This window comes from Oculina patagonica, chromosome 4 (genome assembly GCF_052425735.1).
Source record: "Oculina patagonica isolate OP01 chromosome 4, crgOcupat, whole genome shotgun sequence".
Lineage (NCBI taxonomy): Eukaryota > Metazoa > Cnidaria > Anthozoa > Scleractinia > Oculinidae > Oculina > Oculina patagonica.
The window spans coordinates 63,601,426-63,619,438 of NC_135761.1; the positions used below are offsets into that span (position 1 = coordinate 63,601,426).

Consider the following 18,013-nt stretch of genomic DNA (forward strand, 5'->3'; position numbering starts at 1 on the left):
GCTCGGCATTATTATTATCATTCTGAACACTTTGTGAGAATGAATTTGGCGTTATAATAAAACCGCCCCTCGACATTTACCCTCGCAGGTGTTTCAAAACGCTAAACAGAGTGTATGTTAAACAGATTAAAGACGTCCAAAAAAAAATTAATGATAAAAAGTGAAAGTTAAGAAGTTATCTCGGATGTTAACTAAAAATTAGAATGCTTGGTTAATATTTTACTGCAACTCCTGAGTTGTATCCTGTATGTAGAGCGATGAAAAAGAAACGAAATAAACAAAAAATTAAAAGGTTATATTGGGGACAGTTCAGAAGTGGAAATTTCATCGCTGATTCAGACGAGGAATGCTATCTAATGAAATTCATACTGAACTCTCTTTTTAAAACAACTTTGACATTCAGTGAACACTTTAATCTTGATGATGTTCGATACATCGTATTACTTCTAACATTTCTAAATATACTTTTATATAATAACTTTAACTCCCTTTAATCACGAAACCCTTGAGATAATATACACTGACAATGAATCAACGACGAAACAAATACACAATTTTTAAGACTATGAATGTTAATTCACAAGTTGTGAAAATTGGACGACGTTTTGAAAGTTTTAAAGGCATTAATGATAGTTATCTTGCGAGATTTTTTTAAAAGAAAGTGTTTCAAACATTTTTAGTAATATGGATCAATCTGGATCGACACAACAGCAAACAAAAGATGGCTTGCACAAACATTGCATAAAACAAGAATCTTTTAACAACATTCTCGAGGTTGACGGTACTCATGAGGCACTTATCATGTCGCGAGTCTCAGGATTCTCTTTTAATACCCGTGTTTACGTAAACACATACGAAATCTTTGTTGTTGTTTTTTTCATTTCCATATATTCTGATCGAAATCGAGACTAATCGATCAAATCAGGCCACGCGAGCTTAATTAATAGCGCCAGAGTGATCCTTAAAATGACGTGTACAAGAAAAATATTCGTTCATCTCAAAACTGGCGAACGCTAGTGATGGTTTTCCCAGCCGTTTTCTATGGGTGTGGATTTTTTAGTCTCACAAAGAATTAAAAATACAACAAGAAGGAAGCTGAGTTTTCGCGTTTTGAAAATTTATCTGGCGTTTAAATGTAACAAATTCTTCCGGAAAATATTCAGCCGAAACTTTTCCGGTCCCTTTTGCTGTTGAGACGCGGCTAGAGTTGCTCTCGACTACGCCTCGAACAATGCTTTTATTTCTCTCGGGCTCTCCACACAAGTACATCCACAACTCGATACATGAACCAAAGATGAATGTCACAGTGAGTCTGGCAATCGATTTTTATTGATTTTCGATATGAATTGATTAATTTATATCGATTTTTACCGATTCCTATCTCCTTTGATCATCAAGTATCGAAAATATCGGTTGTAACGCTCTGTTGGTTTTTTTTTTTTTTTTTTGCAAGGCGAGCCTCCAAGGAAAAGGGGTCAAGAAGACTGCCGTGTAGATGTAAACATCTTTTATACCTTTTATATGGTCTATAGCGTTGCGTGATCAGTTCAGTTTGGGTTATACGATGCTTTCGTGAGTTGTAACCATGGAAACAACGTCAATGGCTGTAACGTGTCAAACGGAATGGGATGTATGATTGGGTAATGAGAACGTTACAAAATATTTGCTTTTCAAAATATTTAAACTAAAGGAAGTCACAAGCGCCTGAAAGAGACTGTCGTCCAAAGTATCCATTGCAGCAATAATGGAGGCGACATATACATATACATACATATTGTTGATTATGATCAATTTCGGTCGACGTTTATTATCCGCATTCCTTCACGAGACTTTGTTTGGTTTTCTTGAGTTTCTTTAAAATTTTGTTTTGATATTTAAATGAGCAAGACAAATAAAGACGCGTTTAAGGATCACATACAGTCTCCGAAGAAGAGCAAATTTTTGCCAGGTATCATAAGAAATTGTCGGGATTTTGGACACTCGAAAAATATAGCCACGTTGTTCAGCTTTTTAAACACCGTATTCTCTTCCAGCCCATTCCCCCTCTCCGCATCGTATAATCTGTAGCCGTAATCATGTTTGCGTTACAAAACTCGAGACAAATTCATTGAGCAACATCGCACAAAAAAGTGCACTTGTCATTATCTTACAAACTTCCTCGCACACATACCTTCTCACAGTTCGATAACTTTCAGTTTTCAGCAAAATTGTCCACAAAAATTTAATCTTCCCTAACATTTCACTGACTTTGATCATTGGAAGGATCGCCAGTATAAAATTTTCCATATCAAAGCCGCCTTGTAGAATGATAACATTTGTTTTCCATGTCACGATCATCAAACAGACCGTGGATTGCATAATCACGCTCGAGAAAAAATACTTGTTAAATTTATATTTACAGTGTACTTCACACTGACTAAAATTTTCTATCATTGCTACTCAAGACTTCAGTCTCACTAACAGACTTCTTGCCGTCAAAATGTTTGCAGCAAAATCGATCGGTTTTTCTCTGTTTCTGATGTTTGTGGCTGTAACCCAAGTTGTTTCGTCAACTGGGGTGAACAAGACTACCGCGAATGGGAAAGTTTTCATCACTGGAGACCATAACGAGGTTGTTGTGTCTACGCCCCAAGAAACGCGGAAGATCGCGCTCGCTGATATTAAAAGCAAATTACAGTCCTTGAGCACGAAAGATGAAGATTTGGCCAGAAAACTGCAAGCCTTGGATGAAAGGATCGTGCCCCGTGGAAAACTAGATGCGATAATTAACGAAACCGTTAATAATTGCTTCAAAGCGGTTGAGTCCCTGGAGCAAAAATTCGAAAAGAAATTGGATTTGGTGAACATGTCGAACGCAGCGCTCGCCTTGCAGATTCAAGAGATGTCTCAGAAGTTACATACAACCACGGAAAAACAAGGTATATGTACAGTCAGTTATAACCGTCCTTGGCTAGTGATCCAAATCTCTTCTCTAAAAAGTGTTTGAGATAGAATACCGCTTTGTTTATCTGGCCCAGTCAGTGTTCAAAGGGTGGATAACGCTATCCACCGGATAAATTGCTATCCAGTGGATACGTCTTAACAAAACATGCTACGCTATCCACCGGATAGTGATTTATCCGGTGGATAGCGCTATCAACCCTTTGAACAACTGGGCCAGTACTATAAAATTCTGGTGCATACTTCCTTTTCTGAAAGGAATCATATTTACTTACTTTTCCGATTTTTTTGCATTTTTTCAATATTAACAGGAAAGCTGGATGCTATGAACGAAACAATCCAAACACTATCCAAAACAGTTGAATCACTGGACGCACGTATTGAAAAGAAGTTGAATTTGCTGAACAAGTCGAATGCAGTGATGTCCGTGCAAGTACAAGCGCTGAATCAGAGTTTAACAACACTGCCGGAAAATCAAGGTACACATACAGTCTAACTTCTATGAACAATCCACTTTTTCTGTAGCGATCACATGTGCCATCGGACGCCAAATGTCTCTGAGGCAGCAAATCTGACTAGTAAAAATTACTAAAATACAGCCCGTGAAATATATCCATTCTCGGCTTCGAATTACTGTTATTTGTTAAAATAAACAAAACTGAAAGATTGCGGTTCTTTCGGCAGGTTACGCTCTGCTGTTTCCGCGAAAAGGAACCAGTGATTACGTCATCACACGTGGCATGCCAAGCCTCAAAGCCGTGACGGTATGTCTGTGGATGAAATCCGCTCATACAGGAAATACAGGAACACCACTGAGCTATGCCGTGTCTGGGTCAGACAATGAACTGATCCTGTATGACTACAGAAATTTCATATTTGGGGTGGGAACCGCTAACAGGTACTTTTAAAAATTTTCATGCTACTGGAAGCTAACATTTCATTCTGATTCAAGCCATGCGAAACCTGTTGTCGTTTTATTATTTTTTGCTCTAACTATAATTCAGTCATGTGCTCCAGCCACATCATAGAAAGTAAGAATATGATTTTTTTTCAACTGAATCGCAAGTAGAAGTCTGGAATGGATTAATGGATTTCGGCTTGATCCTCGTTTATTGTGAAATCTTGTAAAATCATTAGCAAATTTTTAATAGCAACTGTGACAGCTCTAATGTTAAGGTCCTTCTTGTTTTAAACCGTTGGCTATGATGTGAAAAACATTTTTAAAACAAACCATCGGGTCGCTTGGTCAAAAAGCAATTCTCGGTGCTTCTTTTTAGAACAAAGCTTTCTATGAGGATTACAGAGGCTTTATAAAGGGCTATAACCATGTAAGACCAGTGCCGTAGCAAGGGGAGGGGCCGGGGGGGCCCGTGCCCCCCCAGTTTTTTTTCCCAAAAAGTAAAAAACAGACCTGTATAAAATGTTGAAAATAATATTTTATCTCCCGAGAGGTTTGAAACAATAACATTTGTACTTCTTTTTCATTTTCACGTAGGAAAATGCACAACAATATTAAACAGCCAAAAGCTAAAACAAACCAGAAATCGTGACAACAATGTGTAAAAAATGTCTCAAAATGTCACAAAAATGTCTCAAAAATGTCTCAAATTTGCGATATGCGTAAATGACAAATAGCTCTTGGAGAACGCTGGAAATAGCATTTCCAAGCCTCTAGATTTCAAAATTTTCGAGGAGGGAGCATGCACCCAACCCCCCTAGCGGCTCGCGCCGCCGGCGCTCGTGTGCCCCCCCCCCCCCCCCACTTATTTTACCCTTGCTACGGCACTGAAGACTAAGAATAGTGCTAATAGTTGTTTAGCCAACAGCTTCAGTAGTAATCTTTACATTTTCTTTTTATATGCAGACGTGATTTAATTACATCAGTGAAAGGCACAACAACCTAGCAGCTAAAATAAGGAACAAAACTGAAACAATGCTAGAAGCGACACTAACTCTTTGCTGTTCTCTTTACAGAGGCCGTACCTCTGTATCTACAAACGATGGAAAGTGGCACCACATATGCGTAACATGGAAGAATACCGCTGGATCATGGAACTTTTTCAAAGATGGCAAGGTTGCGGCTTCTGGTAAAGGTCTTAAAACAGGTAAAGTCAACTTGTCAACACCAAATATGGCTCCTGAACAAGAAAAGTACTTCATTTAGCTTACCAGTTGCCTGTAAAACTTAATGAACTGTTATTCTATGTAAAATTTCAATTCGATCTGGAAAAATAGCATAAAAAGGCACCCTTGGATATTCTACTACAATATCTATTCTATACTTTATAAAAATAAGAAACTGCATTAATTAATCCATCATTTTATTAATACTTTCAAATTCACAGGCCACGTGATCCGTGGTGGAGGAGCCCTGGTGCTCGGGCAGGAGCAAGACTCTGAAGGAAGATCCTTTGAAGCCATTCAATGTTTCATTGGTGAAATGACAGCTGTCAAGAGGCAGTCGCCATAATTCCGTTCTGCTAATTTTCGGATCAGTAACACAATTGCCTTCAAACTTTGCCCACGAGTCTATCTTAATTCAAAAGCAAATTAAATCACCTTAGTTTTTGCAAATATCGAAAAATAATTTTTTTATGAATTTTTTTTCGATTGGACCGCGACTGGCCTATTTTTAGCAATGGCGACAAGTGAAAAATAGGAAAATTGTCGAGTTCACCGCTTCAAAATTATAAGATATTAGGAATTGTTTTACTTTTCCTGGATTAAATTGGACCTTTATTTATACAAAGTACACAATTTCGGTTCGTTTAAAAGAAACTTACAATACGAAATATTTTTTTGTTTGCAGCCTACTTCGCCATAAACGCCAACAGCTCAAAAATGCACATTTTCAACTGGCCATTGCGCAAAAGTCCAACTACTTCCGCGTAATATTTGTATCCATACCAACTAAAAAGAAGTCAAAGAGCATAGAAATGTAAAAATATGTTGTGGTTTAAGCGAATTTTTAGCGCAGCCAGGCAGCAACTTTGCTGTTGTTGCGAGCATGTTTATTTGCATTGACACAAGAAAGTCGCTCACGCGAAACGAATTTAGCATGAATAACACAATATTTCGCAAACGTCCTAGCTTAACAAAACTTTGAAATAACAGCTGACACAACAAAACATCATTTAAGACCCGAAAACCTCACCAGCTAGTCAAAAATATATATACTGTCGCCTACCTGCAAGTCAACCGCACAAGGTCAAGTCCGCCATGCAATTAGATTTCGCATTCCTTTCTAGTTTTCGTCGAGCATAGTATTCGCAGAAAGTTTCGAATTAAAACCATTGCCCATAAAACACTTTGCACAAACCATATGATTCCGATAATATGAACAAATGAAGGAAAGTAGCGGGCAGCACAACCGAAGAAATTAACCGAACACAAAACATCGGCTTGAACGCGAACGTTGATTGAAAGTGTGTCACGCAATCTAATCTAACCACGTTATGTGCCAACTGAAGAAATCAATAATTGACTGTACAAAATTTTAAATATTGTTTCACACTGTCTGGAGCCTGATGTTGTGCTGTCTTCGTGTGTACCATTTTGGTGAGTTTAATTGAAGCCAAGCGTGCATTATTTACCTAGGTTGTTTTGATTTTCTGATTTCGACCACTTCCGGTATATCTTCCTTTCTTGATGTTTCCATCTGTAAAATTTTTCGTTCGCTTTTCAAATACAAAAAAACTCACTTTAGTAAAACGATTTATAGTTTCTGTTAAGTTGTAAAAAAATTTGTAATCATTTTGGTGAGTTTATATTGAAGCTAAGCGTGAATGATTTACGTAGAGTTTCTACGTAGGTTGTTTTGATTTTCTGTTTTCGACCACTTCCGGTATGTGTGTGTACACGTGTGTGTATTGGGGGGGGGGAAGGGGGGGGGATTAGGTCGCTCGCGCATGAAGGGAAACTTCACTGTAGCTTGTAGTTGTTTAAGCTCCATTTACATCAGAACTGGTTAAAAATGTTTATTTGATATGTGTTGTGTTTACGGTGTGGCGCAAATTGTTTCTTAACAAGAAAATACTGACACTGAGTGTTCTGTATAATGTCTCTTTTTTACGCGTACAGAGGCCAATAAAACAAAATCTCTGTCACGTTTATATGAATGTAATGTGAACTAGGTTTACCAACCTGATCCAATCGGGACAATCACTCCATGGAGTTTCATAATCTCCTTTGCCATCCGAGCATTTATTTATTACAATTTTATGGCTAAGGCTAAGGCTAAGAAAAACACGGTCAAAGGATGAACTACAAAAGAGTCAAGGACTCCATATTAAAGCAGATCACCTAAGGTACTAAGATAAAAATACAAAAAAGAAAGTGAAATTATAATAGTAATAAATAAGTAAACAAGAAAAATATTTAAAAATTTTGCTGATCCCTTTATAACATCTCTGCTTTTGATGGCTTTCTTACAACCGCGGTGGGTTGGATACTGGAATGGCCTGCGCTGTTTCCAGTATTCCCCAAGTGAATGATGATGCTTAGGACATAGAAACATTTTACTTGCCTTTGATGGAGGCAATTCAAAAACACCGGCTCTGGCCAAAATAAGTTCGTGTTCCGTCAAATTTCCCGCGACAAACACAATACCATACTGACAATACATTACTTTATTTAAAGTGGGAAACATGCTTAGCTTAGAATAGCTAGTTTACAGATGTTCCACTAAAATAAGAAATAAAAGAAAACTAAAATAGAATCTATAAGAATGGCACGAAGTTAAGTGGTTAACTACCAGGCCCGTAGGCTGGGGGGGGGGGTTCGGACGACCCCCTCCCCCCCCATTGAAAAGGTCCGGTCTGCGGAATGATACAGCATATTGTCCGCTTAAAATAATTTTCACTGACGTTATTTGTATTCAGGAGTGAATTTATTTTCAACAAAAATAACATAATAAACTAGTAAACCTTTCACCTGTATTCCCCTCTTTTCCAGTTTTCAGACTTGAACCAAAGGCAGATCGTATCACAACTGCATCTCATATTGATTCCACTGATTTGAATATATATTGCAGCCCGTTTAACAAATTTCAACAAGTTCTGAGAATTCGGAAGGGTAGGCTTAAGCAAAACGCTTAAAATTTATTTCTCTTATGCAAAAGTCTCATTTTTAAAGCCATCGACATCTGCATGCTGTAGCAACTGAATGCGAGCATCGATGGGGAAAGTCGCTTGTCTAACCTTGCTCTTCTATGCATCCACTATGATACCCCTGTGCACCTTGACGCGAACGAAAGTAGGCTGTTGAGCTCACTTACACCCCGTAGACAATAAGCTCTGATACGTAACGGTGGTAATGGCTTAGCCAGCATATATATAGGCTAGTACTCTAGGGCATAAAAATTTTTCAGCATCGTATTTTTTCAGTTCAGGCTGGAGCTTTTTTCAAGTTAAAATGAAAGGCAATATTTACTGGCAACGGATCACATATCTCTACCCTTTCGCGATGAGATCAAGGCTCATCGCGCAAGTGAAAACTGGCTCCGGACCAATGCAAACACGTACAATGTTATGTGGCGTTAAAAAAAGCTCGTTTATATAGGAATAAGTGAAAGTGCAATCCTCTGTTGTGAAATCTTTGACTTTATGTGCTTCCAAAATACAAGAAAAATCGCCATAAAGTAAAAAAAAATCCCCATGAAAGCGTACCCACTGTTGGATCCTCGAAAACGGCGGCCCTTGCGGTCCAGTTAACCAGATTTATAGTCCAGTCCCTGAACTCTCCCTTCCGCGCGTCCTTTAGTCTACAGCTCTTTAAAGCTGGCTTTGTATCGCCACTGATGGCATTTTGTGTGCACTGCTAAAGTGAATAAAGAGAAAAAATACTAAGCAAATGTTCAGTCCAACTGTTTGGTCCGCTTTAAGAGAAAACGAACCTACCCGGGCAAAAACCAGGCTACGGGCCTGACTACGGAATCATTACAATCTCCAAAGCGAACGAGCTCGGTTATTCCCCTTGAATTACCACAACTACCTTTGTACTTCGAAGTGTATGACAGAAAGCACAACTCCTCCATTTTGTTGGAAAATGTGAAAACTTCACGAGAACAAAATAAAGTATGATTGACATGTGCTGGATGGCGGCGGGTTTTTATAGGCCTCTTTTTGTTTTTGCTTTTTTCATTCCTGATCATCCGCATATCTTTTTCATTTACATATTTGTTTACAACTAAACAGAAACTATAAATCATTTTACTAAAGTGAGTTTTTTGTATTTAAAAAGTGAACGAAAAATTTTACAGATGAAAACATCAAGATAGGAAGATATACCGGAAGTGGTCGAAATCAGAAAATCAAAACAACCTAGGTAAATAATGCACGCTTGGCTTCAATTAAACTCACCAAAATGGTACACACAAAGACAGCACAACATCAGGCTCCGGATAGTGTGAAACAATATTTAAAATTTTGTACAGTCAATTATTGATTTCTTCAGTTGGCACATAACGTGGTTAGATTAGATTGCGTGACACAACTTTCAATCAACGTTCGCGTTCAAGCCGATGTTTTGTGTTCGGTTAATTTCTTCGGTTGTGCTGCCCGCTACTTTCCTTCATTTGTTCATATTATCGGAATCATATGGTTTGTGCAAAGTGTTTTATGGGCAATGGTTTTAATTCGAAACTTTCTGCGAATACTATGCTCGACGAAAACTAGAAAGGAATGCGAAATCTAATTGCATGGCGGACTTGACCTTGTGCGGTTGACTTGCAGGTAGGCGACAGTATATATATTTTTGACTAGCTGGCGAGGTTTTCGGGTCTTAAATGATGTTTTGTTGTGTCAGCTGTTATTTCAAAGTTTTGTTAAGCTAGGACGTTTGCGAAATATTGTGTTATTCATGCTAAATTCGTTTCGCGTGAGCGACTTTCTTGTGTCAATGTAAATAAACATGCTCGCAACAACAGCAAAATTGCTGCCTGGCTGCGCTAAAAATTCGCTTAAACCACAACATATTTTTACATTTCTATGCTCTTTGACTTCTTTTTAGTTGGTATGGATACAAATATTACGCGGAAGTAGTTGGACTTTTGCGCAATGGCCAGTTGAAAATGTGCATTTTTGAGCTGTTGGCGTTTATGGCGAAGTAGGCTGCAAACAAAAAATTATTTCGTATTGTAAGTTTCTTTTAAACGAACCGAAATTGTGTGCTTTGCATAAATAAAGGTTCAATTTAATCCAGGAAAAGTAAAACAATTTCTAATATCTTATAATTTTGAAGCGGTGAACTCGACAATTTTCCTATTTTTCACTTGTCGCCATTGCTAAAAATAGGCCAGTCGCGGTCCAATCGAAAAAAATTCATAAAAAAAATATTTTACGATATTTGCAAAAACTAAGGTGATTTAATTTGCTTTTGAATTAAGATAGACTCGTAGGCAAAGTTTGAAGGCAATTGTGTTACTGATCCGAAAATTAGCAGAACGGAATTATGGCGACTGCCTCTCAACATCTGGGATCACGTGATAAAGGACAAAGAAGTCAAGCACATGTCCAAGTCGTGCCAATTAGGGGTGGGGAACGTGTTTCAGTGGAGCGACTTTAAAGCTCACTTGAAAGGCTCAGTGAAGATTATTAAGCCGTCATGTTAGAGTTAAAACCTCCATGAAGATGTCAGCTCCGGCAGAAGATAAAATTCACGTCTGTTGATGTAACATGTAAGCATTGTGGAGCATTTATCATTAAAGATAACATCTTTTTCTCATTTTAATCGTGTTCTTTAAAATCGTTGCAACTTTTCATGACTTTTAAGGCAAGGGGTAAGCTAAAACAATGCTTCTGTTTGCCATTAAGTGCAACATCCGAGTTTTATTAAGACCATGAAAAACCAGATATACTAACAATTAATCTGATAACAATCTTTGGAAACCGTTCTTGTTTTAAAAAAATATTGAATTTTGATAGGAATCCACTCAGACACTATGTATGGCCCAAATATTACCGCGAAAAAAATTTCTTTGCTGGTTACAAGGAATAATGCATTCTAACACGTCAATCCAAGAGAAAATATGAGGACACAGAGGGACACTCCCGGTCTAGGCATTGGGATATGTCAATTCCGCTTAAGTTATATTTAGACGCACGCAAAACGGAAGTGCCATTGAAGGCGTGAGAAATTTCAAAAACAATGGTGGAAACTTTTCATCGTTGAGAGAGGCTTGTGTAATGGTATTTCTTCTGGGATTACTCGGAATGGGAGATAGAATCAACCTTTATTTTTTCGAATCCAATGGCTCACACTCAGCCATGATTGCACACACTAATAATCACTCCAGGAGAATGTCCACTTTTGGAAATGTGGAAAACAATAGCGTGACGTAACAACATGGCGGTTGTCAATTCTTCCCGAGTGGACTCCACTAGAATTTTATATTTGCCTTTTTTCAAGTTTTCCCGTGGTGCGTTTCCTGCCAGATGGTAACACAACACAAAGAAAGCATTGAAGAAGCGTTATGCGTGACAATTGTGTAAAATCACGGCGGATTGCGCGCGGAGGTTAGAATTTACTTTCGATGCGTATGTTTGTTTTGGTTGTCTTTCGAGTCGTTTCTTCAGCTTTAATCCAGTGTATCTCTTGTTAAAAATTTTTCTGGGCCTTGAAAAAATTCAGGAATGTTCTACAGTTATTCTAGTTGCTCTGTGCGAAATCTGAGCGATGGGCCGCAATTTGGGTGGATGGGCCGCGATTTTTGCTGGAAGCCATCGTCTACGCAAAGTGAGACTGCTTACAACTAATCTGTTTGGGCTTCTTTTCGTTCGCTTCAGTCGATGACTTGATGGATAATTGACGTCAAAGAACATCTTAAATATATCCAGGATCGCCAAAGATTATCTAGTGGACGTGTTTAAAGACACAACAAGGACAACAGGATGCGAGCTTTGTTTTCTTTCTGGTTTCTTTGGACCGAAGGTCGACGCGCGGCTGAAAAGCGCAAAAGCACATTGAAATGTATTAAAAGGAAGGGTATCTGGCAAAAGAAACCAAGCATGGACTCGCCTGAAGCGAATTGAGGAAATTATTTTCTCGATTAGATTCAATTTCTTGATAACCTGGAGTTAGAAAAACATGGAAGGAATGAGAACCCTGGCGAGCTGCGTGTTTGCGCCATGCCAGGGAAGGCGAAGGAGACTTCAGTCAATGTATGTTCCTGCATTTCAGTGTAGTCAACTTAATTCTAACCAGCTAGGAGTTCTGACGGTCTTGTTGTTATGTTTATAAGGAGCTCAAAATGCCATGATGTTTTCACATGATTGAGCTAGCCTTCGAGTTGATTTCCTGGCCAGCTATTTTGCGAAGCAGAGTTTGACACCTTTTGATATATGTTAGAAAGGTTTGTTGTGACTCATTTTTATTGCAAGATAAAACTCATTACAGCTCACTTTATGTTTTCACTACAAGACCAGCAGATTATGAGCTGCGCGAAGGATTTTTCTTTTCTAATATTTTTATTGTGTTGCCAAGCCAGGCTGTTTGATTTGCAGCAATGTAATGCCACTGTAATGGGTCGCTTCCTTCGACGCGTGTTCTATTTTCTTGACTCAGTTGCGCCAAATATTCATGTGGCTTCTAGGAAGCTATTTACTTTTTCGTTTAATTCGTAGAAAACAAGTAATAAGTTTAACGGCTTATGCAAACCTTCGACTATCAATTTGTTAGACCGGTCAGTTCTGGCACGATACCAACTGTAAATGTTTTCATGTCAGTTTGCGACATCGCATTTAATTCTTGAATTCGAGACGCCGCCAAGCTAATGCCCGGGATAATTGTGAGAGTATCTTATCTGAAAATCGGAGTTCATAGCTCCTGTTAATTTACCAAACCAAGTGCTTAGTGTGTCACTGATATGTACATAGCGCGCGACGGAAAACGTTCGTTTCCGCTTTACTCACTCTCGGCCAAGAGAGATAAACGGCATATTTTTTTCTTTCTGCAAGCCGTGAAAAAGTTAGGACCAGGATGCTTAAATCCTTGCATGATGTGGCGTAAACTGCGAGAGTATCTTATTTTAAAAGCGGAGTTCATAGCTCAGCTCTTTTAATTTACCAAAACCAAGTGCATAGTGTGGGCATAGCGAGCGACAGAAAAGCATTTAAAATGCAAGCGCTCGTCTCGGCTTTACTTATTCCTGTCCAAGAGAGGTCAATGGCATATTTTCTTCTTTCTGTTAGCTGTGAATTTCCGCTTAGTTTATAGAACGAAGCTTGTTTCATTTGAATTCGAGTTCTGTACACTTCGCTGTTCTAGATTTCGATCGACAGAGCAGGAATATTTTATGTCAACAGACCTCGCATCATGTGACTCCAAATTCGAGCAATGATTGGATAACTGTTTGTTTTGATCTGCGGATCAAAACATTTCCAAAAGTGGACATTCGTCTGAACTGATAATACGATAAAAGAACTTAATCTGAGTGTTATTTCTTCAAAGTAACGTTTCCGCACTCCTTAAACAGAATATGCTGATATTGATTAAGGAAGTCTTTTACGACAGAGCATGTGCGATGTTTAAATTAGTATCATGCTCTGGAGCTTTGCAAAACACTCTAAACACGGCATTATTAATATCATTCCGAATACTTTGTGAGGATGAATTTGGCGTTATAATAAAAACCGCCCCTCGATATTTACCTTCGCAGGTGTTTCAAAATACCAAACAGAGTGCATGTTAAACAGATTAAAAACTTCCAAAAAAAAATTAATGATAAAAAGTGAAAGCTGAGAAGTCATCTCGGATGTTAACTAAAAATTAGAATGCTGGGTTAATTTTTTACTGCATCTCCTGAGTTGTATCCTGTATGTAGAGCGATGAAAAAGAAACGAAAATAAACAAAAAATTAAAAGGTTATACTGGGAACAGTTCAGAAGTGGAATTTCATCCCTGATTCAGACGAGGAATGCTATCTAATGAAATTCATACTGAACTCTCTTTACAACTTTGACATTAATTCAGTGAACACTTTAATCTTGACGATGTTTGATACATCGCATTACTTCAAATATTTCTTAAAAAATCATTATTTTCTTAAATAACGAATAAAGTATAATCATCTAAATATACTTTTATATAACAACTTCAACTCCCTTTAATCACGAAACCCTTGAGATAATATACACTTGACAATGAATCAACGACCAAATAAATAAATTTTTAAGGGACTATGAATGTAATTCACAAGTTGTGAAAATTTGACGACTTTTTGAAACTTTAAAAAAAAATTAACGATCGCTATATTGCGAGCTTTTTTAAAAAAAAGTATTACAACCATTTTTCACCGACATAGTGACTACTTAACTCGCACCAAAACTGCGAGAAACGGACGCCACTAACTACGTTGCCATGGCAATTTTATAATTTCACATGTGAAATTATAAATTAACGTTGAAATTTCGCGCCAAAATTAAGGAGTTATTTATCACGTATGATATTAATCGTTTAATTTCATCGGTTTTTACCAATTTCTATCCCTTTTGATCATCAAGTATCGAAAATATCGATTTTTACGCCCTGTTTTGCTTTTGTGAGGCGAGTTCCAAAGAGAAAAAGACAAACCGGTATGACTTATTGCCAAAACCCTAAGTAGGCATAGGGCCGGACATTGTCCTCCGCCATGCCGCACGGTCGCGGGCAGCCACCGCTGCCTCGTTCCACGAGCCGAAACCCAAAGCCGGTATAGCTGTACGCAATTTTTATAGCGTTGCGTGATCAGTTCAGTTTGTGTCACGCGATGGGGGTTTCGTCTTGCATGATGAGGAAGTGTTACCATGGTAACAACGTCCACGGTTGTAACGTGTCAAAAGGAATGGGTGGCATGACTGAATAATGAGGATGTTACAAAATGTTTACGTTTCAAAATATTTAAACTAATCGAATGTCTGGCCTTGTACATGTTTAGATTGAAAACGCACTGAGTAAGGAAGGCACAAGCGCCTGAAAGAGACTGTCGTCAAAAGTATTGATTGCAGCAATAATGGAGGCGACATATACAACAAGCCTTGTCTACATATTGCTGATTACGATAATTTTCGGTCGTTTCTCGCATTCCTTCACGAGACTTTGTTTGGTTTTCTTGACCTTCTTTAAAATTTGGTTCTGAAATTTAAATGAGCAAGACAAATAAAATCGTGTTCAAGGATCACATACAGTCTTTAGATCCAGTGTGTTTCATTCCGAAACGAAACAAAACTTCACATTGCTTTGTGTCCCATTTTTATCTTGCTGGTCATCCGATTCGTGATTTCAATAATAAATGGCTATCTGTTGTGTCTGAAATCTCTATTGAAACTAAGGCTAAGTTAAATAAATGCCAAAAAGTAATGATAAATGTTTGCATTTGTCGCAATTTTTGCATAAAACCAAGGGGGTGACAATTCCAATGTCACGGGGAAAGAGCAAATTTTTGCCGGGTATCTAAAGAAATTGCCGGGATGTTGGAGACTCGAAAAATGTGGCGATAATTGCAAAGAAATATAGCGGGATAGCCACATTGTTCAGCTTCTTAAACACCGTATTCCCTCTCCCCCCCCCCCCCCCTTCCCACCCCCCGCACACCGTATAATCTGTAGCCCTTATCAAGTTTGCGTTACAGAACTCGAAACAAATTTATTGAGCAACATCGAACAAAAAACTGTACTCGTCATTATCTTACATTCTTCCTCGCACACATACCTCCTCACAGATCGATAACTTTCAGTTTTCAGAGAAATGTTCCTCAACATTTTCAGAGAAATGATCTTTAACATTTAGTTGACTTTGATCATAAAATGGATCGTCAGTATAATTGTTCCCATACGGCTATCATAGCCGCTTTGTAGAATAATAACATTTGTTTTCCATGTCACGATAACCAAACAGACCGTGAATCGCATAATCACGGTCGAGAAAAAAAACTTGTTAAATTTATATTTACAGTGTACTTCACACTGACTAAAATTTTCTATCGTTGGGCTCAGGGCTTCAGTCTCACTAACAGACTTCTTGTCGTCAACATGTTTGCAGCAAAATCGATTTGTTTTTCTCTGTTTTTGATTTTTGTGGCTGTAACCCAAGTTGTTTCGTCAACTGGGGCGAACAAGACTACCGCGGATGGTAAAGTTTTCATCACTGGAGACCATAACGAGGTTGTTGTGTCCACGGCCCGAGAAACGAAGATCGCGCTCGCTGAAATTAAAAGCAAATTACAGTCGTTGAGCGCGAAAGATGAAATATTGGCCAGAAAACTGAAATCCTTGGATGAAAGGGTCGTGCCCCATGGAAAACTGGATGCGATAATCAACGAAACTGTCAATAATTGCTCCAAAACGGTTGAGTCCCTGGAGCAAAAACTCGAAAAGAAATTGGATTTGGTAAACAGGTCGAACGCAGCGCTCGCCTTGCAGATTCAGGTGATGTCTCAAAAGTTACAGACAGCCATGGAAAAGCAAGGTATATTACAGTCAATAATAACCGTCCTTGGCTAGTGATTCAAATCCCTTCTCTAAAAAAAGTGTTTGGAATAGAAATACCGCTGTATTGATCAGTACTATATAGCTAAAAATTTAGTAACATAAAATTCAGATGCATAAAAACTTTCTTTTCCTAAAGTAATCAATGACTTACTTTTTCAACAGGAAAGCTGGATGCTATGAACGAAACCATTAAAACACTATCCAAAACAGTTGAATCACTGGACGAACGTATTGAAAAAAAAGTTGAATTTGCTGAACAAGTCGAATGCAGCGATGTCTGTGCAGGTACAAGCGCTGACTCAGAGATTAACAACTCTGGAACGAAATCCAGGTACAGTATCATACAATATAATTTCTCTAAACAATCCACCTTTTCTGTGGCGATCACATGTGCCGTACGACACCAAATGTCTCTGAGGCAGCAAATCTGACTAGTAAAAATAACTAAAATACAACCCGAGAAATATATGCATAAATTCCCCGGGCTTGGACACTTTAATTCTGTATTGAATCCCGCTCGGGATACTGGACCTAAATCATGCTAAATTGCTGTTATTTGCTTAAACAAACCATACTAAAAGTTTGTTAAGAGAACTGAGATTGAGTTTCTTTCTTGTTTCACTTCAGTCGCGGCCAGGAGTTACGCTCTGCTGTTCCCGCGAAAAGGAACCAGTGATTACGTCATCACACGTGGCATGCCAAGCCTGACAGCCGTGACAGTTTGTCTGTGGATGAAAACCGCTGATACAGGGAACCAGGGAGGAGCACTAAGCTATGCTGTGTCTGGGTCAACCAACGAACTGTTCCTGATTGACTACAGACACTTTTATTTAGCCGTAGGAGGCTCTGGCAGGTGCAAACATATTCTAGCTGCTGGAAGCTAACATTTCATTCCGCGTTATGCACCTGTAGTCGTTTTATTCATTCTTTGCTCTAAATATAGTCCAGTCATACGCTTTAGCCACATCAGAGGTATTAATTGTAAAGTCCCCCCCTTCCCCCATTATGTTATATCCGGGTACAGCCTCCATCGTACAGACAATGTTACGCAGCGTTTCAGTTAACTCATTATTCTGATAATCACAATTGAAAATTGTTTTTAAAGCAAACCATTAACATGGTTGTCTTTGCAACTAATCAGTAAGCTATAAGGAATCTAGGTCCTTTGGCCACGAAGAATTAAGATCAAAAAGCAATTCTCGGTGCTTATTTTTAGAACAAAGCTTCCCGTGAGGATAACAGAGGCTTTATAAAAGGGCTTTAACCATGTTAGACTTAGAAAAGTGCTAAGAACAAAATGTGTCTAGTAGCAATCCTTAATTTTTTTTAATATGCAGACGTAATTTACATCAATGAAAAGGCACAACTATCTAACAGCTGAAATAAGAAATAAAACTGAAACAATGCTTGGAGTGGCACTAACTCTTTACTGTTCTCTTTAGTGGCCGTACATCTGTATCTGCAAACGATGGAAAGTGGCACCACATCTGCGCAACATGGGAGAATACCGCTGGATCATGGAGCTTGTACAAAGATGGCAAGGTTGCGGCTTCTGGTAAAGGTCTTAACACAGGTAGAGTCAACTTAATATCCGTCGTGAAATATTGCTC

General features: G+C 38.4%; 3 protein-coding genes across 3 annotated transcripts in view; 2 read left to right on the forward strand and 1 right to left on the reverse strand.

Moving 5' to 3' along the window:
- The window catches only part of LOC144651064 (A-type voltage-gated potassium channel KCND3-like), a 95,885-nt gene extending 77,982 nt beyond the window's left edge, over positions 1–17,903 (reverse strand). Inside the window, exon 1 of the mRNA XM_078510934.1 lies at positions 17,827–17,903. The gene's annotated coding sequence lies outside the window, so the exon portion shown is untranslated. The remainder of the gene's footprint in view (positions 1–17,826) is intronic.
- LOC144651083 (neuronal pentraxin-2-like) lies at positions 614–10,643 on the forward strand. Its single transcript, XM_078510957.1, has 6 exons — positions 614–2,918; positions 3,252–3,419; positions 3,625–3,838; positions 4,915–5,045; positions 5,286–5,390; positions 10,404–10,643. The coding sequence occupies exons 1-6, from the start codon at positions 2,480–2,482 to the stop codon at positions 10,547–10,549; spliced, it is 1,203 nt and encodes a 400-aa protein (XP_078367083.1). The 5' UTR covers positions 614–2,479; the 3' UTR covers positions 10,550–10,643.
- The window catches only part of LOC144651076 (neuronal pentraxin-2-like), a 4,147-nt gene continuing 2,012 nt past the window's right edge, over positions 15,879–18,013 (forward strand). Inside the window, exons 1-4 of the mRNA XM_078510948.1 lie at positions 15,879–16,158; positions 16,693–16,734; positions 17,031–17,256; positions 17,846–17,976. Coding sequence (XP_078367074.1) covers positions 15,945–16,158; positions 16,693–16,734; positions 17,031–17,256; positions 17,846–17,976 — 613 coding nt within the window. The 5' untranslated portion in view covers positions 15,879–15,944. The remainder of the gene's footprint in view (positions 16,159–16,692; positions 16,735–17,030; positions 17,257–17,845; positions 17,977–18,013) is intronic.